General features: G+C 29.7%; 3 protein-coding genes and 1 pseudogene across 8 annotated transcripts in view; 2 read left to right on the forward strand and 2 right to left on the reverse strand.

Annotated features, from left to right (window-relative positions):
• Positions 1 to 1,315: 1,315 nt before the first annotated feature.
• LOC101514856 (small ubiquitin-related modifier 1-like) lies at positions 1,316 to 3,225 on the forward strand. Of its 2 annotated transcripts, NM_001309672.1 has the most exon segments (4): positions 1,372 to 1,479; positions 2,658 to 2,807; positions 2,901 to 2,949; positions 2,951 to 3,186. In NM_001309672.1, coding segments are annotated over 4 exon segments (348 nt in total). In that variant the 5' UTR covers positions 1,372 to 1,386; the 3' UTR covers positions 3,007 to 3,186.
• Positions 3,226 to 4,377: 1,152 nt separating this feature from the next.
• Positions 4,378 to 14,481, forward strand: LOC101515501 (phenylalanine--tRNA ligase, chloroplastic/mitochondrial). 5 transcript variants are annotated; one of them, XM_004491050.4, is made up of 12 exons: positions 4,378 to 4,590; positions 5,327 to 5,394; positions 5,578 to 5,795; positions 6,527 to 6,717; positions 7,271 to 7,477; positions 7,553 to 7,670; positions 11,119 to 11,195; positions 11,631 to 11,810; positions 11,995 to 12,039; positions 12,648 to 12,752; positions 13,943 to 14,056; positions 14,160 to 14,481. In XM_004491050.4, exons 3-12 carry the CDS (start codon positions 5,597 to 5,599, stop codon positions 14,208 to 14,210), a joined length of 1,287 nt encoding a protein of 428 aa, XP_004491107.1. In that variant the 5' UTR covers positions 4,378 to 4,590; positions 5,327 to 5,394; positions 5,578 to 5,596; the 3' UTR covers positions 14,211 to 14,481. The 5 variants fall into 5 exon arrangements, with proteins under 5 accessions (XP_004491107.1, XP_004491109.1, XP_004491106.1 ...); XM_004491052.4 differs by having other exon boundaries at positions 5,335 to 5,459; XM_004491049.4 differs by having other exon boundaries at positions 5,335 to 5,394.
• Positions 9,139 to 10,333, reverse strand: LOC101515181 (cationic amino acid transporter 1-like; annotated as a pseudogene).
• A 369-nt stretch (positions 14,482 to 14,850) lies between the features above and the next one.
• The window catches only part of LOC101489157 (subtilisin-like protease Glyma18g48580), an 8,573-nt gene continuing 1,119 nt past the window's right edge, over positions 14,851 to 22,304 (reverse strand). Inside the window, exons 5-12 of the mRNA XM_004491054.4 lie at positions 21,350 to 21,476; positions 18,408 to 18,646; positions 17,919 to 18,223; positions 17,637 to 17,740; positions 17,087 to 17,362; positions 16,887 to 17,001; positions 16,208 to 16,421; positions 14,851 to 15,589 (exon numbers count right to left, since the gene is read on the reverse strand). Of these exons, the coding sequence (XP_004491111.1) occupies positions 15,054 to 15,589; positions 16,208 to 16,421; positions 16,887 to 17,001; positions 17,087 to 17,362; positions 17,637 to 17,740; positions 17,919 to 18,223; positions 18,408 to 18,646; positions 21,350 to 21,476 (1,916 nt within the window). The 3' untranslated portion in view covers positions 14,851 to 15,053. The remainder of the gene's footprint in view (positions 15,590 to 16,207; positions 16,422 to 16,886; positions 17,002 to 17,086; positions 17,363 to 17,636; positions 17,741 to 17,918; positions 18,224 to 18,407; positions 18,647 to 21,349; positions 21,477 to 22,304) is intronic.

Genomic DNA, 22,304 nt, shown 5'->3' on the forward strand with positions numbered 1-22,304 from the left:
TATATATTTGTTTATTACTTGCAAATCCAACCTTCTCATACTTAAAGTTGATTTGATTTCAACTAAAATATAATTCATCGATTTAAGTATTGTATTTAATTAAAAACGATCTAATTCAACTTTATTATATCTCTAATCCAAACCATATCGAAATATATATTATATCATTACGGCCCATCATTTTCTGCACCTCACATGGCCACCAAGTTGATATATCTCATCCTGCTTTGCTCATATATGAAGACACTATTGTTGACTAGGATTTGTAACTTTTCCATATTTTTTGTATAGGTAAAAATAGATTTCTGCTACTTTAAGTTTAGTTAAGTTGCTATAATTCTTTTCACTTTTTTTTTTCCTTTTAAATTATATTGCGTTTATTTCGATAGTTATTTTTTTCATTTCAATAATAATTAATGCAATTAAAAGTTTTTAATTATTAAAATCTCTATTAAATATTATAAAAATATATTCTTGATATCAATCTTTTAAAAAATATTTTAAACTTTGTATATGATTTTTATTTTTTGATCTTCTCCACAACAATTTAAACATATACATAGCATTAAAACCATAACAATAAAGATTTATCAATTTATTGCGATATTTAGATAAAATTTTATCATTTTATTATTATAATGCGAGAAAAATTCAAATTTAAGTATAAATTAAAGGCTAATGGAGCAAATTACCTGAATATAATATAAAAGACTAAATAAATAAAAAAATTAAATGAATTAAGCAAAAATAAATTTAAAACAAAAATACCTTTGCTTTTTTTATAATTACTTTTCCATAATTACATTGTAATATTTCCATATGACTTTTTTGTTTTTTTTAAAAACAAGAAACCAAAATACTATAAAAAATAAATAATACGGAGAATAGTAATCAAAATATATTTTGAGTAATAAAATGAAAAGATAATTTCACTATATATTTGTGTTCACTACTACATTAAAAACTCTATCTTTCTCAATATCAAAAAAGAAAAGAAGTTTCCATCTCGACAGGGTAATCTTTTGGAGTTGCTATCATTATTTTTTGACAAATTGGAGTTGCAATCCGAAAAAAAAAATACAATATCATTTAAAACGTAAATTTTATTATAAATTTGTAGTGGGTAAAAAAATCATATATCTTGAATAACTATGTGAGTCTCTCTTAAAAATTAACTTCTAGTGCATAAGTACCAAAGAGGGTGCAAATAGCATTTTATTGCTTAAGTAGTTCATTTATAAACTGAACCATTCTCTAGCCCATTATGCAAAGTCTTGGCCCACTAAAGGAAGCGTAATAAAAATACAAAAGATAACATAATTCAAAATGAAAGATTCAATTTAGAACCCTAATTTTTCAGAGAAACGCAGAGAAAGAAGAAGAACGATGTCTGGTGCTACTCCCAATCCCACTCCCAACGCTGAAGAAGACAAGAAACCCAACGACGCTGCGCACATCAATTTGAAAGTCAAAGGACAGGTTCGTTTTTTATTTAATTCCATTTTCTTAGTACAAGTCATTTTATATGTTTCATTTCTCGATCGATTTATTTTTGTTCTTTTCTCTTTTGGTTCATTTTTATTTTACTATCACTTTACTTAATTTGACACCGGAGATTATGTTTTCATTATATTCGTTACACTTTTCAGTATTCTGATTTTTCTGTTTCTAAAAATTAAATATTCCTTATGTGTTGCCTATCATGTTTAACGAAGTTTGCATGCATATGATCTGGTTGAATGATTTCCGAGTTAGATTTTTTAATTATCGCTGTTTTATTGGTATTGGTATACATGTTATGGTGATGACTTTTTAGTAATTTTATTGTATTGTATTTGCAAGTTTATTTCTATGTGTTTGTTTGATGATTCCCGATTCAAGTTATTGTCTCCAATACCCAGTTATTTCTTCCCCCGTCTTAGTTATAAATTCAATACTCTGAATTATAAACTAGTTTTCATGTTGACGAAATTTTTATGAAGCCTTTTTGTAGTTTTCACATATATTAAGAAAAAAAAAGGTAGTGCATTTTTTAGTTTAAGGACTATACACGGTCGTGGTTAAGTTATTTTAAACTAACAACTATTCCCAATTACCAACACAGAAATTAAAATACTTGAATGGAAGTTATGCCTATGCTTGATGGTTTGCAAGTTGTGATGGGTTGTCATCCTTTTTCATATACATGTTAGTAGTAGTTAACTTTGACTTCTTATATTCCAAGACACTTAGTGATGATATTGATTATGAGATCATTTTGTAAAAACATTAAATTCTAGTAATTTGAAATTAAAGAGGCTTATAAAAGGGACTGGGGGTATTTGTTTTATATTTGCTGTTGAATGAAATATTAGTTAACTCTGGTGTGTGCAGCATCATCGATAGCAGACTGCGTTGTGGGAAAATAATGTAAGCTGCATAGCGGTTGAAATAAGTCAATTATATTTAGAAAATAAGCATGCTTCATATATAAATAAAAAAAGGAATGGAGATAGAACAAAGATTACCTATTGAAAAGTTTACTTATTATGGTGAATGTGAACACATGATGTTTTTGAATGTATTTCATGTTGTATTTTACTATGAACTATATCATATTATTTTCCATCACAGTGAGTTCATGATCTTAGAGTAATAATTCTCTCATATGAGTGTAGGATGGAAATGAAGTATTCTTTAGGATAAAGAGAAACACTCAACTGAAGAAGCTGATGAATGCATATTGTGATCGACAATCTGTGGACTTGAATTCAATTGCCTTTTTATTTGATGGTCGCAGACTCCGTGCAGAACAGACACCTGATGAGGTTTGTTCTTCACCATGACTTGTTTTTACAGTGAGAATTTTATGTAACAAACAATGGATTATAACACCACATTGTTGATATATGACTCTTCAGCTAGACATGGAGGATGGAGATGAGATCGATGCAATGTTGCACCAAACTGGCGGAGCCTGTTAAATTAGGCTGTTGTTCTGGTTCCTGTGAAAACTTCAACACATAATTAGGTAGTAGTTATTTGGGTGTATGTATTCTATGGATTTGCAATATGAGAATTGTAATAGACATCTTTATTGTTGACGTTGTTTGAAAAATCTGACAGTTTTGTCAGTGACATCATCCACTATGAAATCTGGAGTATTCTATCAACAGTTTAACCATATTAAACCTTGTACCAGTACTATATAATGTTGTCTTGGGATATCTTTCTCTTTTCTGCTAACATGGGAGTTGTTCAGAAAATACAGTGTGCATATTTTGTCTTTGATTGGAGATTTTTTATAAGTTTGTCTTCGATGTCCAAATAAAGTAGTTTCATTTTTTGAGATTTTTTTTTTAAGTCTGTCTTCGATGTCCAAATAAAGTAGTTTCATTTTTTGTTTATATTTAATTAATCGTAAATCGACATGATAATAATAATCAATCAATATATATAAACCAAAGGATATATATATTCTAACTATGTGCTACTCTTCTATGTGAAACATTCTACAACTCATCATTTTATAATATATCATATTATAAATTGATAATGTCTTTTCAAACATTATTGATTTGGTTTGATATTATGTTTAGCTTTATTAAAAATCTATTTAACGGAAGATACACAATGTTTATGCATGCTTAATATCATATTGTGGTTTACTATTAAACATTTTTTTTTTTGTTTAATAATTGCGAAGAACAAACTGTAAATCGTATTTAACATATTTTCTCTCTGTGCAACGCATATATTCTCAATAGAGTATTGGACATTTGTTAGTCTTAATCCCAACCTTTTATTCTTCCTAAAAACAACACTATTGTTTAACAAAAACATAAACCAAAACTATGTAATTTATTAAAAAATTAATAATAATTTTATAGAAATTAAAATCAACTTTTTTGCTATCACTCGTATAAAAAAGGTTTGAAAAATAATTTTATTTGACAAAACAAATTCCTTATGTTCAAATAATATCCTTCATAAAAAAAGTTTTGAAAATCATTTTTATTTGACGAAATTGCACCATCTTATTTTAAAAACTATACACTTGTCTAATTTTGTTTTATTATCAAATTTTTTAAGTTAAAACAATTTGTTGAATGTCTTATAAGTACTAGTCAATTGATAACGGTAAAAATATTAATATGGTTTAAGATGAAATTCCAAATTCCAAATTCATCTATATACTTTAAAAACTACACACTCACCTAATTTTGTTTTATTATTAAGTTAAAACAACTTGTTGAGTGTCTTGTAAATATTAGTCAATCGTTTCTCCATATGTAAATTTAAGCATCAAGACTACTTGAAAAAAAAGAAGAAAAACTTGTTATAATAAAATAAAATAATAAATTTAAGATAAAAGAAAATAAGTAAAATGTTAATACTTGAATTGAATCCACGTGTATGGTTTTTCACACTCACTGCTCTGAGTCTATCTTCTCTCTCACCCGCGGCGGCCACATCTCCTAATTTTGCGTTTCCGGCTTCGTTGCCGTCGTGGTCTGTAGCCTCCAGTCTGCGTGAGACCGCGAGTTCGTGTTCGTCTCCCCCGTGCGCCGTGCTGCTGCTGCGTCCGCCGTCCAGCAGTCTCTGTTCTGCGTGAGTATTCTTCACTGTCATTTTGCACTTGATTTGTTGTTGAATTTTCTGTTATCATTATTCATTGCTGCACTTGATTTTCTGTTGGGAGTTGAATTGTTATATCATTGAATTGAATTGAATTGAATTGTTTTGAACATCTTATCATTATTCATTGCTGCTCTTGATTTTCTGTTGTTACGCTAAACTTGTTCTCTTATCATTGATGCAAATGAATTGTTGCGAGCTGAACTGAGTTTTGTGGAATTGAATTGAATTAATTTGTTGTTGTAGTTTGATATTTTGAATTGATTTATTGAAACAATTCATTTGCATCAGAAAAGTAGAGATGAATAAGAGTACATAAATTGAATTTTTTATCTATGCAATATGATTTGCATAGTTGATTTGTACATTATAGTTTATTTTGGCCACCCAAGCTTTTTAGTTTAGCTCCGCCACTGTATCATGGCCTTCGCACCCTTCTCAATCTCCTGCAGGTATCATCACTCCTAGGGTTTCTCTCTTCCCTTTTTTATTTCTTTTTCTGTTTTCTATTTTGTTTATATTATTCGATTATTTATCTATTTATATATCTGGAGAAAAACCTAGATAGTCTAATTGAAATCGTGTTTTAGCTCGATCTGATGTTTGATTTAATAGATTAATTTGTTTGTTTGAAGTTTTTTATTTTAATCGAATTTGATTTGGATAAGATGTGATTGAGATCTGAATATTTGTTGCATCGTTGGATAAGATGCTCAGACAGCACTTGAAGTTGAAGTTGAAGTTGAACTGCCACAACTAAACTCTGTGCCCGGCCGGGTCAGTTTCCTTCTTTACAAAATGGTGATCCTTTTCGTTAATTTTTTGTTTCCATTTCATCATTGGTGAGTGAGCTTAGATTTTTTTCCCTATTTCTGATTTCATTCTCTTTTTTAATTCAATAATTGTCTTCCTATCATTTCTATTTAGCTTCAAATTGAAATTGAATTAAATTTTTGGCAGAAATTTCATTTGTGTGGATATGATGATGATCTCTTCCATGCATACTACACTTTTTGTCGGGACCTCTCTCTTTCGTCATACTAATAGCCTCAGAACCTTAAAATTTTGTTTACCTTTCTCATCTTCCGCTGCTTCTTCTCTTTCTATTGACAAGAAGAAATGGAGGCAATCAGTTTTCTCAGCATTGGAAGTTGGTGGAGTCAAGATTACCAGACAAGGTACTTTGGTTGACAATGTTTTAATGTCTTATATGTTCTATATGATCTGAAGTCACATAGTGTAATAATCCACACAAACAACCTCTGAAACTTAGGTACCTGTGTACTATAAGATTCTCAATTATTTTCCTGTCATTTTTCTGAATCGTTTGAACCGCTAGTAGATGTTCTATACAACCACAATTTATTTAATAATTAATGAAAATGTTCATGACTATCTCCTATTTGCTCCTCTTCTTCAAATGAATGACATTGAGACCTTGTTTGGATAAACAACTTAATTAAGCCCCCATAGCATAAACACTTTATATAAGTTCAAATAAGCTGAAAACAATTTATGGGCATGTTGTAAAATAAAGTCAAACTATTTTCATAACTATCTTGTAGAGCTTCTGGAAATAAGGTGAAAACAACTTATGGACATGTTATAAGTTGTTTTCATAAGATCTCTCAAACAATCTTACAAGTGATTTTGTTAGTATATAAGTTCAAATAAACCAATTCAAACAGGTCTTGAAACCATTTTATTGCAGTTTCATATTTGGATATAATTATTATCGTACAAGTGGCGGGGATGTTATGGGAATTATATAACTTGCTGTAGTTATTCTGTTTCTCTTGCTTTCTTTGCGCTTTTATGTGTTCAATGTTGCTTTAATGTCAACGTTTTTATCGAAAAAGTACTATTTGGGTCATGAAGTTCTTATCATTTCTGCTTCTTGGTCTTTTAGATGTAGTGAGGGACGATCCAACAAATAATGTTCCAGACAACATATTTTCCAAACTTGGAATGCAACTTCACAGGAGGAATCAACACCCTCTTGGGATACTGAAGAATGCAATATATGAGTATTTTGACACAAATTATTCAAACAAGTTCAATAAGTTGGACGACCTTTGTCCTATAGTTTCACTGAAGCAGGTATGGAAAATGCATCGAAAAATTTGTTGCCCTTTGCTCCTATATGATGCATTGATATTATTTTTTGTTTTCACATTGACTCAGTTATTCAACTTTCCATAATGAACACAAGTACACAGTGTGGTTCCTTATTTAACAGTCCAACTGACAGCTAGTTAACCAATTAGATTACCTCTTATCAATGTACGCAATGAACTCAATTCATGTTGTCGTGTTCATTTCTTATCTTGCATATTACTCCCTCTATCTTATATTAAGTGTCACTTTAGGTTGTTTTAAGAGTGTGACAATTTTCTTCAATAATCCTCATTAACCATTGTATAGATGTATAGGAGATTATAGTGGGCTCGGGAGTGATACACATCATATTAAATTGGGAGGAGAACGGGAATAAAATAAATAATGTTACATTGAAATAATAAAGTGACGCTTATTTTGAAACATTATTTTTGCTAATATGATACTTAATATGAGATGGAAGGAGTACTTCTTTTTGGTTGACAGGTGGCTTGAACTACGGCGCTTCTTTCTGACGATCTTCTTCATGTTTCAGAACTTTGATGATGTCTTGGTTCCTGAAGACCATGTCAGTAGGAGCTATAATGATACATATTACATAGACCCTCAAACTGTTTTAAGGTGCCACACAAGTGCTCATCAGGCAGAATTATTGAGAAGTGGATATACTCATTTCCTTGTAACAGGAGATGTTTATCGAAGGGATTCAATTGATTCTACTCATTATCCTGTCTTCCATCAAGTATGTCCCTTATGCCGTAACTGGTTATTCCCTAATGATTACTGTTATTTAATTTCCTCTTTTTATATTATGTAGATGGAAGGCTTTCGAGTTTTTGTTCCAGAAGAATGGGAAGCATCTGGGATGGATGCCACATCATTTTCAGCAGCAGACCTAAAGAAATGCCTTGAGGGTCTAGCACGCCATTTATTTGGTATTTACAAATAGCCAATACACACATTTCATTTTCAGTTCCTGCAATTTGATAATTGATGAGGATTGGTAAGATAAATTAATTTAAATAAACCAAAAATCAATCTGAATTTGATAGAAACTTCATAGCATTTATAAGTGTAAAGATATTTAGAAGGAGTACATTAGCAAGTTATAACTAAGAAATGGTTAAAAAATAAATGCACCCGAAGGTTTAGCTTTCTAACACACTCCTTCTGAAATATAAGTGAGTCGTACGATAGCAAATCCTATTGGCACTTGCTAGGATACACCTACTCAAGTTTTAGAAGCAGTAAATTAGCAAGTAGTAACTAAATTTTTTTGTGATATACACTCGAAGGTGCATGCTGCTAAAGTGCTCCTTCATGAAAGCTAGTGAGTATATCCTAGCACTCCTATATATATATAACACTAAACCCTAAAATAAATGGAAATTGGAAATTATCATTGCCTATGTTGAAAGTGTGAGATTTTAGAGAAAAGGAGGAGAGAAAATAATAAGGGTTTGAATATTATTGATAATAGCTTAATGCTGACTTGATTACAATAGACTCAATACTAATCTCTATTTATAGAGAAACATAGACTAAATCCTAAATTAGGAATAAATCATAATAATAATAAGAGATATTCTAAGATATCTCTATAATTATAAATTGATCCTAAGAAATAATTTAAGATACTCTAATATAATATAAAAGATATTATAAGATATTTTTTAATATTCTAACACTCCCCCTCAAGCTAAAGCTTACTAAGCTTTAGCTTGCTACAAGAAAATATTTTGCTCCACAAAATAATAAAAAATATGGAGAGGCAACTCAGGGATGCATGTGAAGTCGGAAAGAATTGCTATAAATATAGCCTAGCCAGATAGTCTGATTAATCATCAGCCTGAGAGAAATTCATGGCAGGCAATTGAACAAAGCAAGTTCCGTTCTTCTAAAAAACTGCATTTGGAAGCTTCAAACCAATAATAATGGAGAGGCAACTCAGGGATGCATGTGAAGTCGGAAAGAATAGCTATAAATATAGCCTAGCCAGATAGTCTGATTGATCATCAGCCTGAGAGAAATTCATGGCAGGCAATTGAACAAAGCAAGTTCCGTTCTTCTAAAAAACTGCATTTGGAAGCTTCAAACCAATAATAATGGAGAGGCAACTCAGGGATGCATGTGAAGTCGGAAAGAATAGCTATAAATATAGCCTAGCCAGATAGTCTGATTGATCATCAGCCTGAGAGAAATTCATGGAAGGCAATTGAAAAAAGCAAGCTCCGTTCTTCTAAAAAACTGCATTTGGAAGCTTCAAACCAATAATAATGGAGAGGCAACTCAGGGATGCATGTGAAGTCGGAAAGAATAGCTATAAATATAGCCTAGCCAGATAGTCTGATTAATCATCAGCCTGAGAGAAATTCATGGAAGGCAATTGAAAAAGTCATGATCAATCAACGTAATAAGAAAATGCTCCAAAACAGGAGAGATAATGGCTGTTTGAACAATGACACATATTTTCGCTGATCAAAATTGGAGAGTAAGGGCAGATCTGGAACCATCGAAGAGAGAATAATCGTGCACCAAGAAGAATCCCATCAATTGAATTGCAAATCTTATATATGAATCTTTATCAATAGAGCCAAGAAGAAATATGTTAATAGCAATAGACAAAGAAGGTAGCCAAGGAACCAAAGGAACTCCCCAAATTGTAGGCTTCTTTGCCATTGGTACAAAAAGCCAAATACCACCCGTCCCTAAAATCCACAGTGGAACAAAAACTAAATAACCAATCCAGCCATCAGTACTATTATTCCAATAAGCTGAAATTCCAATTGAAGAGCCAATAATCAACACAAGACCCACAATGAAATTGCGTTGATCTCCTTTTGTAGTTACTCCACTTGAATAATAACGCCTTACTAAAAGTGCTAAGGCCACAAGGGAAAATATAAATAAGGTGGAATCATGTGAGTACGTGCAATGTGAGTTAAATAACGAGTTTGACCAACAGCACCAACCAACAATACAGTTGTCATTCCTTTCAAGGCACCTAATGAAACAATGTACTTAGCCCAATCCATTCCAACAGCACTAAATGCAACAGAAAAAGGTGCATTAACATCTATATCTTTATAATTCTGCATGAGACAAAGTGTTGTAACTAGTAAGCAATATAATATGGTGGTAATCAACATAGATCCAACAAGACCAATAGGAATGTCTTTGCCAGGATTCTTGGTTTCCTCAGCCATAGTTGAAACAGCATCAAAGCCAACATAAGCAAAGAAAAGAACAGCAGAAGCATCAATCATACCGTGAACACCAAAAGGAGTAAATGGAGAGTAGTTTTCGGGTTTGGCTTTGATGAGACCAGCAATAATAATGAAGACAATGACAAACATGTGAAAGATAGTAGCAATGTAGTTGAAAATAGAAGAGCCTTTGGCAATGGGGTCAAGATGGCCATAGTCAGGGTTCATGCTATGGACAATTATACGAAAGTCTTCTGGAGCTCTGTATATTTCCAGCTGCTATAAATGCCACAAAGTCCCCCAATTCTACCCTTAAGTATGCAAATGATAATGATTCTCAAAGTAAACTTTACCACCCCGTTGTTTCCCCTACCTATAAGGGCTACCTTCATGGGGTATTATGTGCTATTAGCTCTTTAGCTCAGTTGGTTGGAGCGCCAAACCCTAATGGGTTGTAGAAAGGTTTATAGAACCCTAATAATAATAATAATTTTTTTTTTTTTGCAGTGAACAGTACCGCGCGATGAACAGTGCTGTGACTGATCTGCTGAAAATAAACGAAAAGCTAAAAAAAAATCTCACCGAATATTGGAATGTTAGAAAAGAGAAACTATAATTATATTCCCTAATTGTTGGGAACTCGACAGCGGAATAGAGGCGGAATCGTTCAAGGAGGATCGAAATAGGCTCTAGATACCATGTTGAAAGTGTGAGATTTTAGAGAAAAGGAGGAGAGAAAATAATAAGGGTTTGAATATTATTGATAATAGCTTAATGCTGACTTGATTACAATAGACTCAATACTAATCTCTATTTATAGAGAAACATAGACTAAATCCTAAATTAGGAATAAATCATAATAATAAAAAGAGATATTCTAAGATATCTCTATAATTATAAATTGATCCTAAGAAATAATTTAAGATACTCTAATATAATATAAAAGATATTATAAGATATTTTTTAATATTCTAACAGCCTATAAAACACTGTCAATAGGAAAGTGGAAATTTTATATATTTTGTGATGGTCATCTCACTGTAATGCTAAAAAAAGGTTTGTGCGAGAAATTATATTTAATCAAGGTGTCTAGTTGTGATTGTGAATTTGATATATTCATTTGGAGCTAATAGAATTTACAAAATGTTTATTTATAATCCTTTCCCTTGTACATCAGGTGATGTAGAAATGCGCTGGGTCGATACCTATTTCCCATTTACTAATCCATCATTTGAACTTGAAATATATTTCAAGGTATTCTATGTTCTTGATTGTCTCTTAAATGATCCATATTTACATAATCCGTGTTAATTGTTTTTGCCTTCAAAAATATGGTGCCAATACACTTTTTGTCTTCAAAATCAACACTGGCATTAGGGGGTTATTACCATAAACCTGTTTAGTGCATTGTGTAGGATAGGCCTTACTGCATGATGGTCACTTGCTGATTTAGGATAACCCATCTACTTGGTAAACTTCTGAATTATTGTGTTCATTGTGGGTCACATTGCATATTTTAATTGGTTAACACAATCATATTCTGTGTCAAGTTGACCTTATTGAATATGTAGTTTTACCTCACAGTAATGTGTTAGGTAAATTACAGGTGTAGACGTGTAGTACTAGAATGGTTAAAACGTAATATGAAAATAGAGTCTTCATTTTATATCTTTTCATTTTTTGTCTCAGGAAAAGTGGTTGGAGGTTTTGGGGTGTGGAGTGACGGAGCAAGAGATTCTGAATAGAAATGGGCAACCTAATAATGTTGCTTGGGCTTTTGGCCTAGGTTTGGAGAGGTTAGCTATGGTTCTATTTGACATACCGGATATTCGTCTCTTTTGGTCAAATGATGAGCGATTTACCTCTCAGGTATTTATTGGATGTGTTTCACAAGCATCCTTCAATAATGTCAATTTTTTCCTGGTTGCAATATTTTCTCCTGACTGCTAGGGTGTATGAGTTTGTCATTCTCATAATCAAAATAATATTTTACAAGTTTCATTCTTTTGCAATCTCTAATGTGTTACTTTCTTTTCTAAAATTTTGTATACAGTTCTCCAAGGGCCAGTTAGGGGTTAAATTTAAGCCGTATTCAAAGGTAACTTATACACTACACGAGCATCTATATTCCTGGTGTCGACATTTGTTGTCAATTTGCTAAGTAGTTAATGGTTAGGATTTCTGTTATTCTTTACAAAATAATGCCACAATTCTAAGTTGTAAGTGAATGATCCATGTGACTGAAACATAAGATGGCCTATCACCGGCATAACTTTTGTTACAAAACTGTTAATATTCCTTACATTGTTTAGTGAGAAGTTGTGCTGAGTTTTGTGGGTCTAAATTGCATATATGATTAAGCATAGAAATGAATCTCCCTATTTCTTTGATCATTTGATGCTTTACTGTGTGAAAGGTCCTGCCTGTCATGATATTTTAAACTAATAACTTTAGTTTAATTTCTGCATTTTTGTTTCATTTTTGTCAAATAATACTTTTCTAATATATGTAAATCTTGTACCAGAGGGAATTAATTAAGCAATCTTACGAACACTTTTTTTCTTTGACTTCGGGTATTATATTCTGCATGTCTGACTGTATTGTTATTGATCATGAGAAATTTATATTAACTTTATATTGTGACTGGATAAATTAGCAAAATCTTGTGAGGATATTCTAATTCTTTTCTCGGTTTTCCTCTTACAGTACCCTCCATGTTACAAGGACATCAGTTTCTGGATCAATGAATCATTTACTGAAAACAATCTGTGTGAAGTTGTCAGAGGAGTAGCAGGGGATCTTGTAGAAGAGGTACATTGTACATCTTTGAATAATTTAATTCAAAGTATCTATGGTTAGATTAACTTTATTTTGGTTTTTGATTTAGCAACTTTTATATTGTTCAATGGGGATAAAATACATAATATGAGATTATGGATGAGGGATGATGTGACAATATTCACACAGATACTGGCTTTGAATTCTCAATGAATCAATTAAACCACCACACCCAAATTATAAACCTAGCAGAATCATTCAACCAGAAGCTTTAATATCACTTTCCACAGCATTCTTATCTCCCTAAAATTATCTCTAAAACTAACAAACGACTATAAGGGTTAGTGGTCATTTGAGTTAACAGAAGCAATAGCTATGCACCCTGAAAGAATTGTAAGTGACATCACTTCTGTGAGGTAGGTCTTCTCATGAAAAGGAGGATTTAAGATGATACGAATGTTTTTTTTTTCTTTTGAAGAGGCATATGCACGTTGGTTTTTAATTAGTATACTCGTAGAGAGAACAAAATATAAAATATTGTGTAGAGAATAATAAATCATTTATTGCATGGCTCAATAAATAGAGCTAGAGTGCAACAACGTAGAACATGAATAAATTCTAATGCGTCTCTTATTCTGAGCATAATAAACCTTATCTGAAATTTAAAATCAAAACGTAAGAAACTCTCAACAACTAGTTATCCTTTAATTCAAATTACAGATATTTAGGCATTTTTTTAAAGAATACATGACTCCATAATTATCACATACTAGCTTCATTTGTAATGGTCATAATAGCTTTATACTCTTTTGGACTAGATCTAGCAAGAGCATTGTGTTTATTACTCTTCCAAGAGACAACTTTTCCAATTAGAACACAATGGTCAAGTAGAGTATCTATTTTTTGTAGAATTTTCCCATCAACATTAGCATAAGTTGTCACCTGTTATACTTCCTGTGAGGAGGGAACCACAGCATCCCCATAGACGACTAGAGTTGCTTTAAGGTTTCTTGTAACCAAGAAAAAAAAATCACGAGCACAAAAGGGTTTAATGTTTTTCTTTTTCTTATTATATGCTTGACTTCTCAACTATTTACCTCTTTTTGTGATATTAGTCATTTTAGTTTTTAACTGATTTATAATGACTTTTTCCTCTTTTTTATTCCTGTGGTTCCATATTAAGTTTGACCCCTTTCTGATTCTTTTGTTTCATGAAATTGCAGGTGCAACTAATAGACAATTTTACCAACAAGAAAGGAATGACCAGCCACTGCTATAGGATTGCATATAGGTCTATGGAACGTTCTCTCACTGATGATGAAATTAATGACCTTCAGGTATTAAATATAATTAGAAATAAGTGCAAATTTATAACTCGTCTTGGTTTGATACCATTTTGTTTTAGAAGTACTAACGTTTTTTTTCCTGCCATCAATGCAGTGGAAAGTAAGAGAACTGGTTCAGAACAAATTGGAAGTTGTCATAAGATGAGTTTTAATGGTGGGCTTAAAAACTATGCAGCTTTGCTCTGTTTCTTGTTCTCATTTTTTTCTCGATGTACAGATGTTTTACCTCCTGTTACAGCATCCCAATAACGCTTTAGACAGATGTATTATTTATTTCGGCACGGCGAATATACACTACATAGCCATCCCAACAGGAATCTGTATCCTCATTCCTCTCACTTTCCTTAAGAACGCAATGTTGGCCTGTTATGTTGTGCTGAGCATTATATCTCTATAACTATTTCAAACTTTCTGTACCCTCTTTTCGACTTTTTCTAATGTGCACAAAGTCAAAAGTAAAGTACAAAACTTCCACTTATGTACCATAGAACTATCCTGTTCACATACTTCACTTATGTACCATAGAACTATCCTCTTTTCATTTTATAAATTACAAAACTTACGGACTAAAAACATGGAATATTGTAATTCCAAGAGACTATAATATGGGTGCAGAGACTACAAACAGAAAACTTAAATTTTATGGCAATCAAATTATTGTTTTTGGTTTAATAACTTATTGACTAAATTCATACATGGAGAAACGATGAATCTCAGGCTAAAATTTAAACTCTGCAAATCGATAACCTTGCGGCTACCATTTGAGTGAGAATAAAAATAATAACTAATCCACACAACTAATTAATATTATTTAGAACAAAAAATAAAGTTCCATACATGATGATTAGAGTGCCGATTACAAAACATAGTTCCAACATAACAATGTTCAATACAGCTGACACTAAAACACACAAACAACTAGATAACCTAATAAACACAAACACATACTTAGATGATAATGAAAACATAATTTTCCTCAAAGAGATTTCTAATTTTTAAGGACTACAATAGGACTGGTTACTATATGGTTTCCATTTGTCCAAATCAATTTGCCAAAGACTGCAAAACCATGAAAAGAGACATTTGTTGGCTCAAGAATTACCTGAAAAGTCTTCTTTTCTCCAATTTCGTTAAAAGTCAATGAACTTGGTTGAACATAAACCTTAAATTCCTCAAATTGAGTTTGCACAACATATGTGCTTGGAGACCCAACATTTGTAACTGTACGAGTAACATATATAGGCTCCATTCCTCGACTAGTTACAGTAATTGAGGGATAGTTGAGATTTTCAATGTTGTAATACTCTGGACAAGTGTATGAGTTATTACTAAAAATATTTAGTAAATTTTGATTGTGATCAGAAGCACATATGAAGTTTAAGTAATCAGTTGTGGTTAGATCATAAACAAGTCCAGGAGCCATTGCAAGATTAGGTTGGATATGTCCAGAACCATATTCAAATGGAGTTGCTATCTGATCAAATGCGTCCTTAATCGGTTGATTGGTGTTATCTAGTGTGGTAGCTACATGAAGAACATAGTTTTTTGTTAAGGAAAGCTCTTCCAAAAAGACACTATTTGAAGATTGGTTTAAATAATTTTAGTCTCTCTAAAATTTCAAATTATCGAATTTAATCCATGTAAAAAAAAAATACAATTTTTAGTTACTCTAAAATCATGATGCAAACAGTTTTAATTTTAATTTTTAATATTAAGTTAATATATATTTGTGAATAGTTTTTTTTCAAGTATATGTACAATATTACAAAAAGTTGTTCTACAAAAAAAAAGTTCAAAATTCGATTTTTATTTATTTTGAGTTTAAAAATTTCATTTTTAAATTCATATTTTTGTTTCTTTAATCTTGACTTTTTGACATTTAAATTTTTTATTTAATTTATTTTAAATTAAAAAATTTTAAATTTTTGCAGAATTTTTTTTATAATATCATAAATATACTTGTAAAAACTCATGTAAAAAATTTAAAAACTTAAAGACCGATTAATATGTTTCGTTTCAATTGAGAATAAAATTATTTGCAATATTTTATAAAGACTAAAATTTGTATTAAACAAAATTTTGAAATTTTATAATAACTAAAAATTTATTTAATTTTGTAATATTTTACATAGAAGAATGTACCAGTCGTCATGATAGCTGATTTAATAGCTGCTGGACTCCATTCAGGATAAAGTGTCTTGAGAAGACCAACAATACCAGCAACATGAGGACAAGACATAGAAGTTCCTTGTTGCACATTGTAAGGAAGTCGACGTGTATCCTGTGCTAGATTAGATGGACCAACAGCTAGTGAATAGGCTGCTAATATGTTCACTCCAGGAGCAGTTATGTCAGGCTGAAACAGTAAACAAAATCATTGTAACCACAAAATGAGTGAAGGAAGGTACTCATTGAATGTAAGATTAAAAATTAGTATGTGATTGCAAGGGTTGATAAGTGTCTCAAACTCTCATGTAATCTCCAACCACCAAACCTTTCACTTTTAAGTAGAAGTTAAGTGTCATCCATATCTATACACTTGAGAAAGTGGTATGATTAAAGTTGATTGAACAAAAACAAATATAAATTAAATTTTGAAATATTAATTCATATTTTTTTTAATTGATATTAATTAAATCATCGTATTTGATGCAAAATAAATAATATTATAAATTTCTATTTACTAATAATGACATCAATCATTATTAAAATTTCAAATAACTTTTTAGCACGAGTCCATGGTAGACAGTATAAAACTCTTATCCGATATAGAAACCACTAAAAATATACTCATTTTTATGATGAAAGAAAATGTCAAAACCTTGAGTATCAATGGTTGCACAGCACTAGGACCCCTTGACGAAAATCCAGCCATAATTGGAGCTGGCTTTGTTCCTGTATTTGTTGTTGCATCAGACAAGTAAGCAACCATTTTCCTGCAATACAATACAAATAAATAAAGTTCATTTGGTGCAAGTATACTATGTGGTTTGCATAGTAATTAAACTCAAAAGTGTTTACCTAGTAATGTTTACGTCAGTACCACCTTTTCCAAACCATTCACGCTCATCAATATCAATATCCTCATTGGCATCCATACTAGCACCAGGTAAAGGATGAGGCTCAGCTAAAAGTATACTTCCACTTTTCTCATCATTAATCACAAACACTGCCACTGCCCCTGCAATTGAAGCTTCATACCCTTGTGCAACTGATGTTGTTCCCTCAAGTCGAATGCATACTAATATCTTTCCTTTTACTTTTGCAGGATCAAGTGTTTTAGGCTTGCAATAACGGCTACAATATATGTAACAAAATTATACAAATAAATAATTTAAAAAATATTCATTTTGGAATGAAATATACAATAAATATTTAAAAAATTGATGTATTTTAAATGATAGTAATTTTAAAATGAAATATAAGTTAAAAAACTATTTTTAAAAAAAATGATGTATATAATATAAAATTTAAAATTAAATATCAGATTTTTAAAAATATTTTTGTTTATATTTTATTTGAGATGAAATATTATAAATATTTGAAGCAAGATTAGGGGATTAATTCTTACGCATTTTGAATTGTGGCATTAGGAAATCTAGCATCGATGGCATGAATCATTGGATAAAATTTCTTTGATGGACCTGATGGTAAGCCTTTATTAAGACTGGCACCCTGACAATACAATCAAATAAATTAAGTTCATCTAAAAATTTAATGGAGAGTGTAGATTAATGGTTTTTTTTTTCAATTTCTCCCTCTTTCTTTACCCTTTAAATAATTAGATAATAATATCTTTAATATCTTTAAAATAGATTTTTGTTTTTAATAAAGTGAGAAACGGGGAGAGAACCTTAATGGAATCTTTGTTGCCAATAGAAATTTGACTAACAAAATCTCTATCAATTGTACTAGCAGCAACAGTGAAAGACCAAGGTGCAACATTTGTTACACTTCTATGAGATGGTCCATCATTCCCAGCAGAGCAAACAACAACAACATTCTTAGCAACAGCATGAAAAGACCCAATAGAAATTCCATCAGTGAAAAAAGCTTCAATATATGGATCAGATCCACCCAAAGAGCTTGAGATAACATCTACACCATCATATATAGCATTATCAAATGCTTCTAGAATATCAGCTTCATGACATCCACCTGCATCATTTTTTTTTAATATATAGTAACTAATTATTATGTTCATCATTCTCTTTGTTACATTCTTAAAAAAAAATATTGTATCATTTAAATTATTAAATATTAAAATTATTTTTTTTAATAGATAAAAAATGAATTTAAAATTTGAAATAATTTTCATAAAAATAAAGTATCCAACACTCACCCGTATCAGTATTTGACCAACACACTTTATAAACTGCCACACGTGCTCTTGGAGATCCACCCTTTGCAGTTCCATTGCCATTGCCAAATATTGTTACATCAGGTGAAAAATTACCTGCGGCTGTTGATAATGTATGTGTACCATGGCCAACAAAGTCACGTGCCGTGAGGTTTAAGGGATCAAGTTTGCCAAATTTTGCTTCGTAGTTTTTGCTAAATATCCTTGCTCCAATTAGCTTCCTAATTCATTTGTTACGTAATGTTAGGCATTGTTGTGATATGTAAAAAAGAAATTGTGAAGCATCGTACAATTCTATGTGATTAAACCGTTCAATTACAAATGAAAAATAGGCTATGAGTGTTTGAGCGATTCAGCTTGTCTATCTACAGATTCGACTAGCCCTTTATTTATTAGCTTCGGCCTACATATTAAAGGGATAAAAAAATTTAAAAGACTCCAAAAAAGTAAGTCCTTTAAAATTTTGTGGGTTTCGTGGGCTTCTAGGCCTATTTTTTCAAAAAATAAATCAATTTTTTTAAAAAAAATTTAACAATTTTTTTGTACGAGAAATAATTTATTTTGATAAAAAATGATTTACAATTTAAAAGAAAATTCGAGAAAAAAATTGATTTTTTTCAAGATTTTTTTTATGTTTCTCACAAAATTTTTTGAGAAAAAAATGTATTTTAAATTTTTCTAAGATAAAATATTTTTTGATAATTTTTCAAAAAAAATAAATTTTGAAAATTTTTCAAAAAAAAAAAATCAAAATTAATAAAATATTAAGGGCCTAATATTAGAGATTTAATAAATTTAAATTAGATAAGCTTTAGAGTTGAGAGCTTTTTTAACGGCTCTAATAGTAATCATTCGATATTAAATTTTATATTTTAATATAATTTTTTTATATATAAATTAAAATATCAAATTTGAACTTTAAATTGTTGGACTTTTCAACGACCACTTAAGTGTTAAGTGCATGAATGAATAAATTATTGACAACAAACAATTCAAATATGAGTTTGAGTTGATAACGAGTAAAACTAGTATGTCATTTAGATGTTTACGAGCTTGAAAAAGGAAATTAAACACATCCATTAAATATGATGTACATAAAGGTTCGTGGCTTGTTATCCTTTAGAATTGAAAAAATAGTCTAACTAAGTGAGAATCAATATTTCACAATCTTAATTTCATTAAAAGAAAAAAAAAACATTTCTTTACACGAATTTTCAAATTTATATATGAAATAAATTGATGCACAAAATTCATAGGGACTTTAGTAGAGTATGATCATAAGAATCGGTCACTGGTTGTGTTTTTTTACAATTATAGAGGGAAAAATCATAGGAAAACCATTTCTTTTTAAGATCCATAAATAAATAAATAAATCTTACATTGTATATAAATACTATATCTTATTATTTTCTAACATATTTTTTAAGATGATTATACTAAATAAATAACAAATTAACTAATATAAAATGTTATATTTTGTAAAAAAAAAATTGACGCAAAAAATACATTTTTTGTTAAGAATGTATAAAAATAAAGCTAGGTGAATAGTGTAACGCAAAAAACGGTATACAAAGATGAGTTTGATGTTAAATGTGAAGGATGTATTTATAATTACACCATTTATCTTACTAAAATGATGAATATAATATTTTTATAACGTAATTAATAAAAGTCATATGTTCCATTATGATTGGTGACACTTCATAAATAAGAATTTACAATAAATTTTTAGTATCTCTATTTAGTACCATCGTTTTTCACGAATATTTAGGCCTTCAAAATTCAATGAGAAGAAGGACATGTAGGACACTGCTCTATTAGTAGCAGTGAAATAATAAAACATGCTTTTAATAATAAAAGGACATGTACCCAGTCAAAAAAGGACAGTACAAAAAAATATAAAGTTTTCTAATATATATATAGTACTCATAGTAGTACTTTATAACAAAGTATAATCAAAATTTACTATTTTAGTAATTAGTTATTCATTCTATCCAAAATTCACGTTTATTTTTTAATTATTCGCTGGAAAGATTAATTTCTTTTTTGTTTTAAATAAAATAATAAAAAATTTATATATAATTATGAGATTTTATGTTCGAATCGATATATTGTATAATATAATAATATTAATATTTTATAAGTTGAGTTAAGTTTTACGGATATCATTTATCTTATTTAATTGTATAAAAATGAATATTTATTTTTTTAAAAAAATTGACATTAAATAAATTACATTTTTAACATATTGTAATTACATAAGATGAAAATAGCAAACTTTTGTATATAATTTAAATCTGCCCAACATTATTTATATATTTTTTTTTAAAATGAGTACTTTCTTTTTTGCTAAGGTGCTAGGTATCCACAAACTTCATAGATCACTAATTTTATTCGAAAATTTGTTTGGTCTCATTTGGTGAAGACTCATTTCTCAACCATATTTTCCTATTCACGTAACTCACATTTATTAAGAATATCACCATGTTAATTTTTATACATACAATTAATATCTGAATTTGGTCTAGTTCAACCTTAATTTCTTAATTTTATTTGTAAATAAATACTATTTTAGCTTATAAACATATTTTTAGATTATATTTCATATAATATGAAATTCTTAATACATCTTTCTCAAACTTATGATAAAAAATCTCCAATGTAATATAAATGACAATCTAATTATAATAACATATTATAATTTAAATTTAATTTAACTCAATATTTACAAAATCAATTTATAAATTGAAGACCACCTCTTCTTATAAAACATTTGCTTGTGATCATACTTCATTTAATGTTTGCCGGAAAAAGAACATCAGTTTTATTTATCAGACAATAAAGTTGGGGGTACTTTAAAAAGAGAGAAAAAAAGGGTGGAATGTAATAATTAATTAATTAATTAATAAATGCAGGAAAATGACCTGTTGCAGAATGTTGGTGTAATTGAAGTAGTAAAATTATCAATGTCACAGACCCCATTCCCACGCCACTTAGATGGAATTGGACCATATCCAGTGCTACTGAAACTTTCATGTTCAGGCCAAACACCTGTTCAACAATAAATATGTTATGAGGTTGCTCTGCAAATTCATATTGTACAAAAAATTAATTTCATCTTAAAGAATTTCAAATTTTAAATATGACACAAATAAGTCCCTAATAGGAAATAAAATGTCCCTAAAACTTGTTCTTTAAAAAATTAATTTCACTCATATTTGATCTTTTTATTTGTCAGTGACCAATTAAAGAGCTAAGTCAATGTGTTTTTTGTGTGTGTGTATACTACGAATTGATTATCATATTTACTCTTTTTAAAAAAGACAGAAATATTAAATTAATATTTATTGTCATAGCTAAACTTAAATTAACTTTTAATAACTTGTTCATTACTTATCAAAAAATAATTTGTTTACATATAACAAGAGTTAAAAAATTATAGTGATAAAAAGTGATTGTCGTAGTAACTAACAATTCCTCTATTAATATATATTGTTTTATAGAGATGCAATATATTGTTTTATAGTGAATGTTATTAATTAATAATTAATTAGGAGAATTAGTTAGTAGTATAGAACAAACATGTAAAAGGTCGTTTACTTTTAGATTTTTTATTTATTTATTAAATTTTGTGTTAATTTTTTTTATTAATAAAAAGATAAAAGATTTTTAAAGTGAATAAATATTACATTTTTAGAAATAATAAAAATGTAAAAAAAAATTGTTATCATTATTTTTAGAAATGTATTTTCACTAATTAATATTGCATCTTATCTCTGTGACAGTGATAATGATTTACTTCAAAAACTTCTCATCAAGTAAAATAAATACACTTTTTAGGAAATGAAAATTAGAAACATCCTTAATATATATATATAT

Source organism: Cicer arietinum, chromosome 2, assembly GCF_000331145.2.
Source record: "Cicer arietinum cultivar CDC Frontier isolate Library 1 chromosome 2, Cicar.CDCFrontier_v2.0, whole genome shotgun sequence".
In the NCBI taxonomy this organism is placed as follows: domain Eukaryota; kingdom Viridiplantae; phylum Streptophyta; class Magnoliopsida; order Fabales; family Fabaceae; genus Cicer; species Cicer arietinum.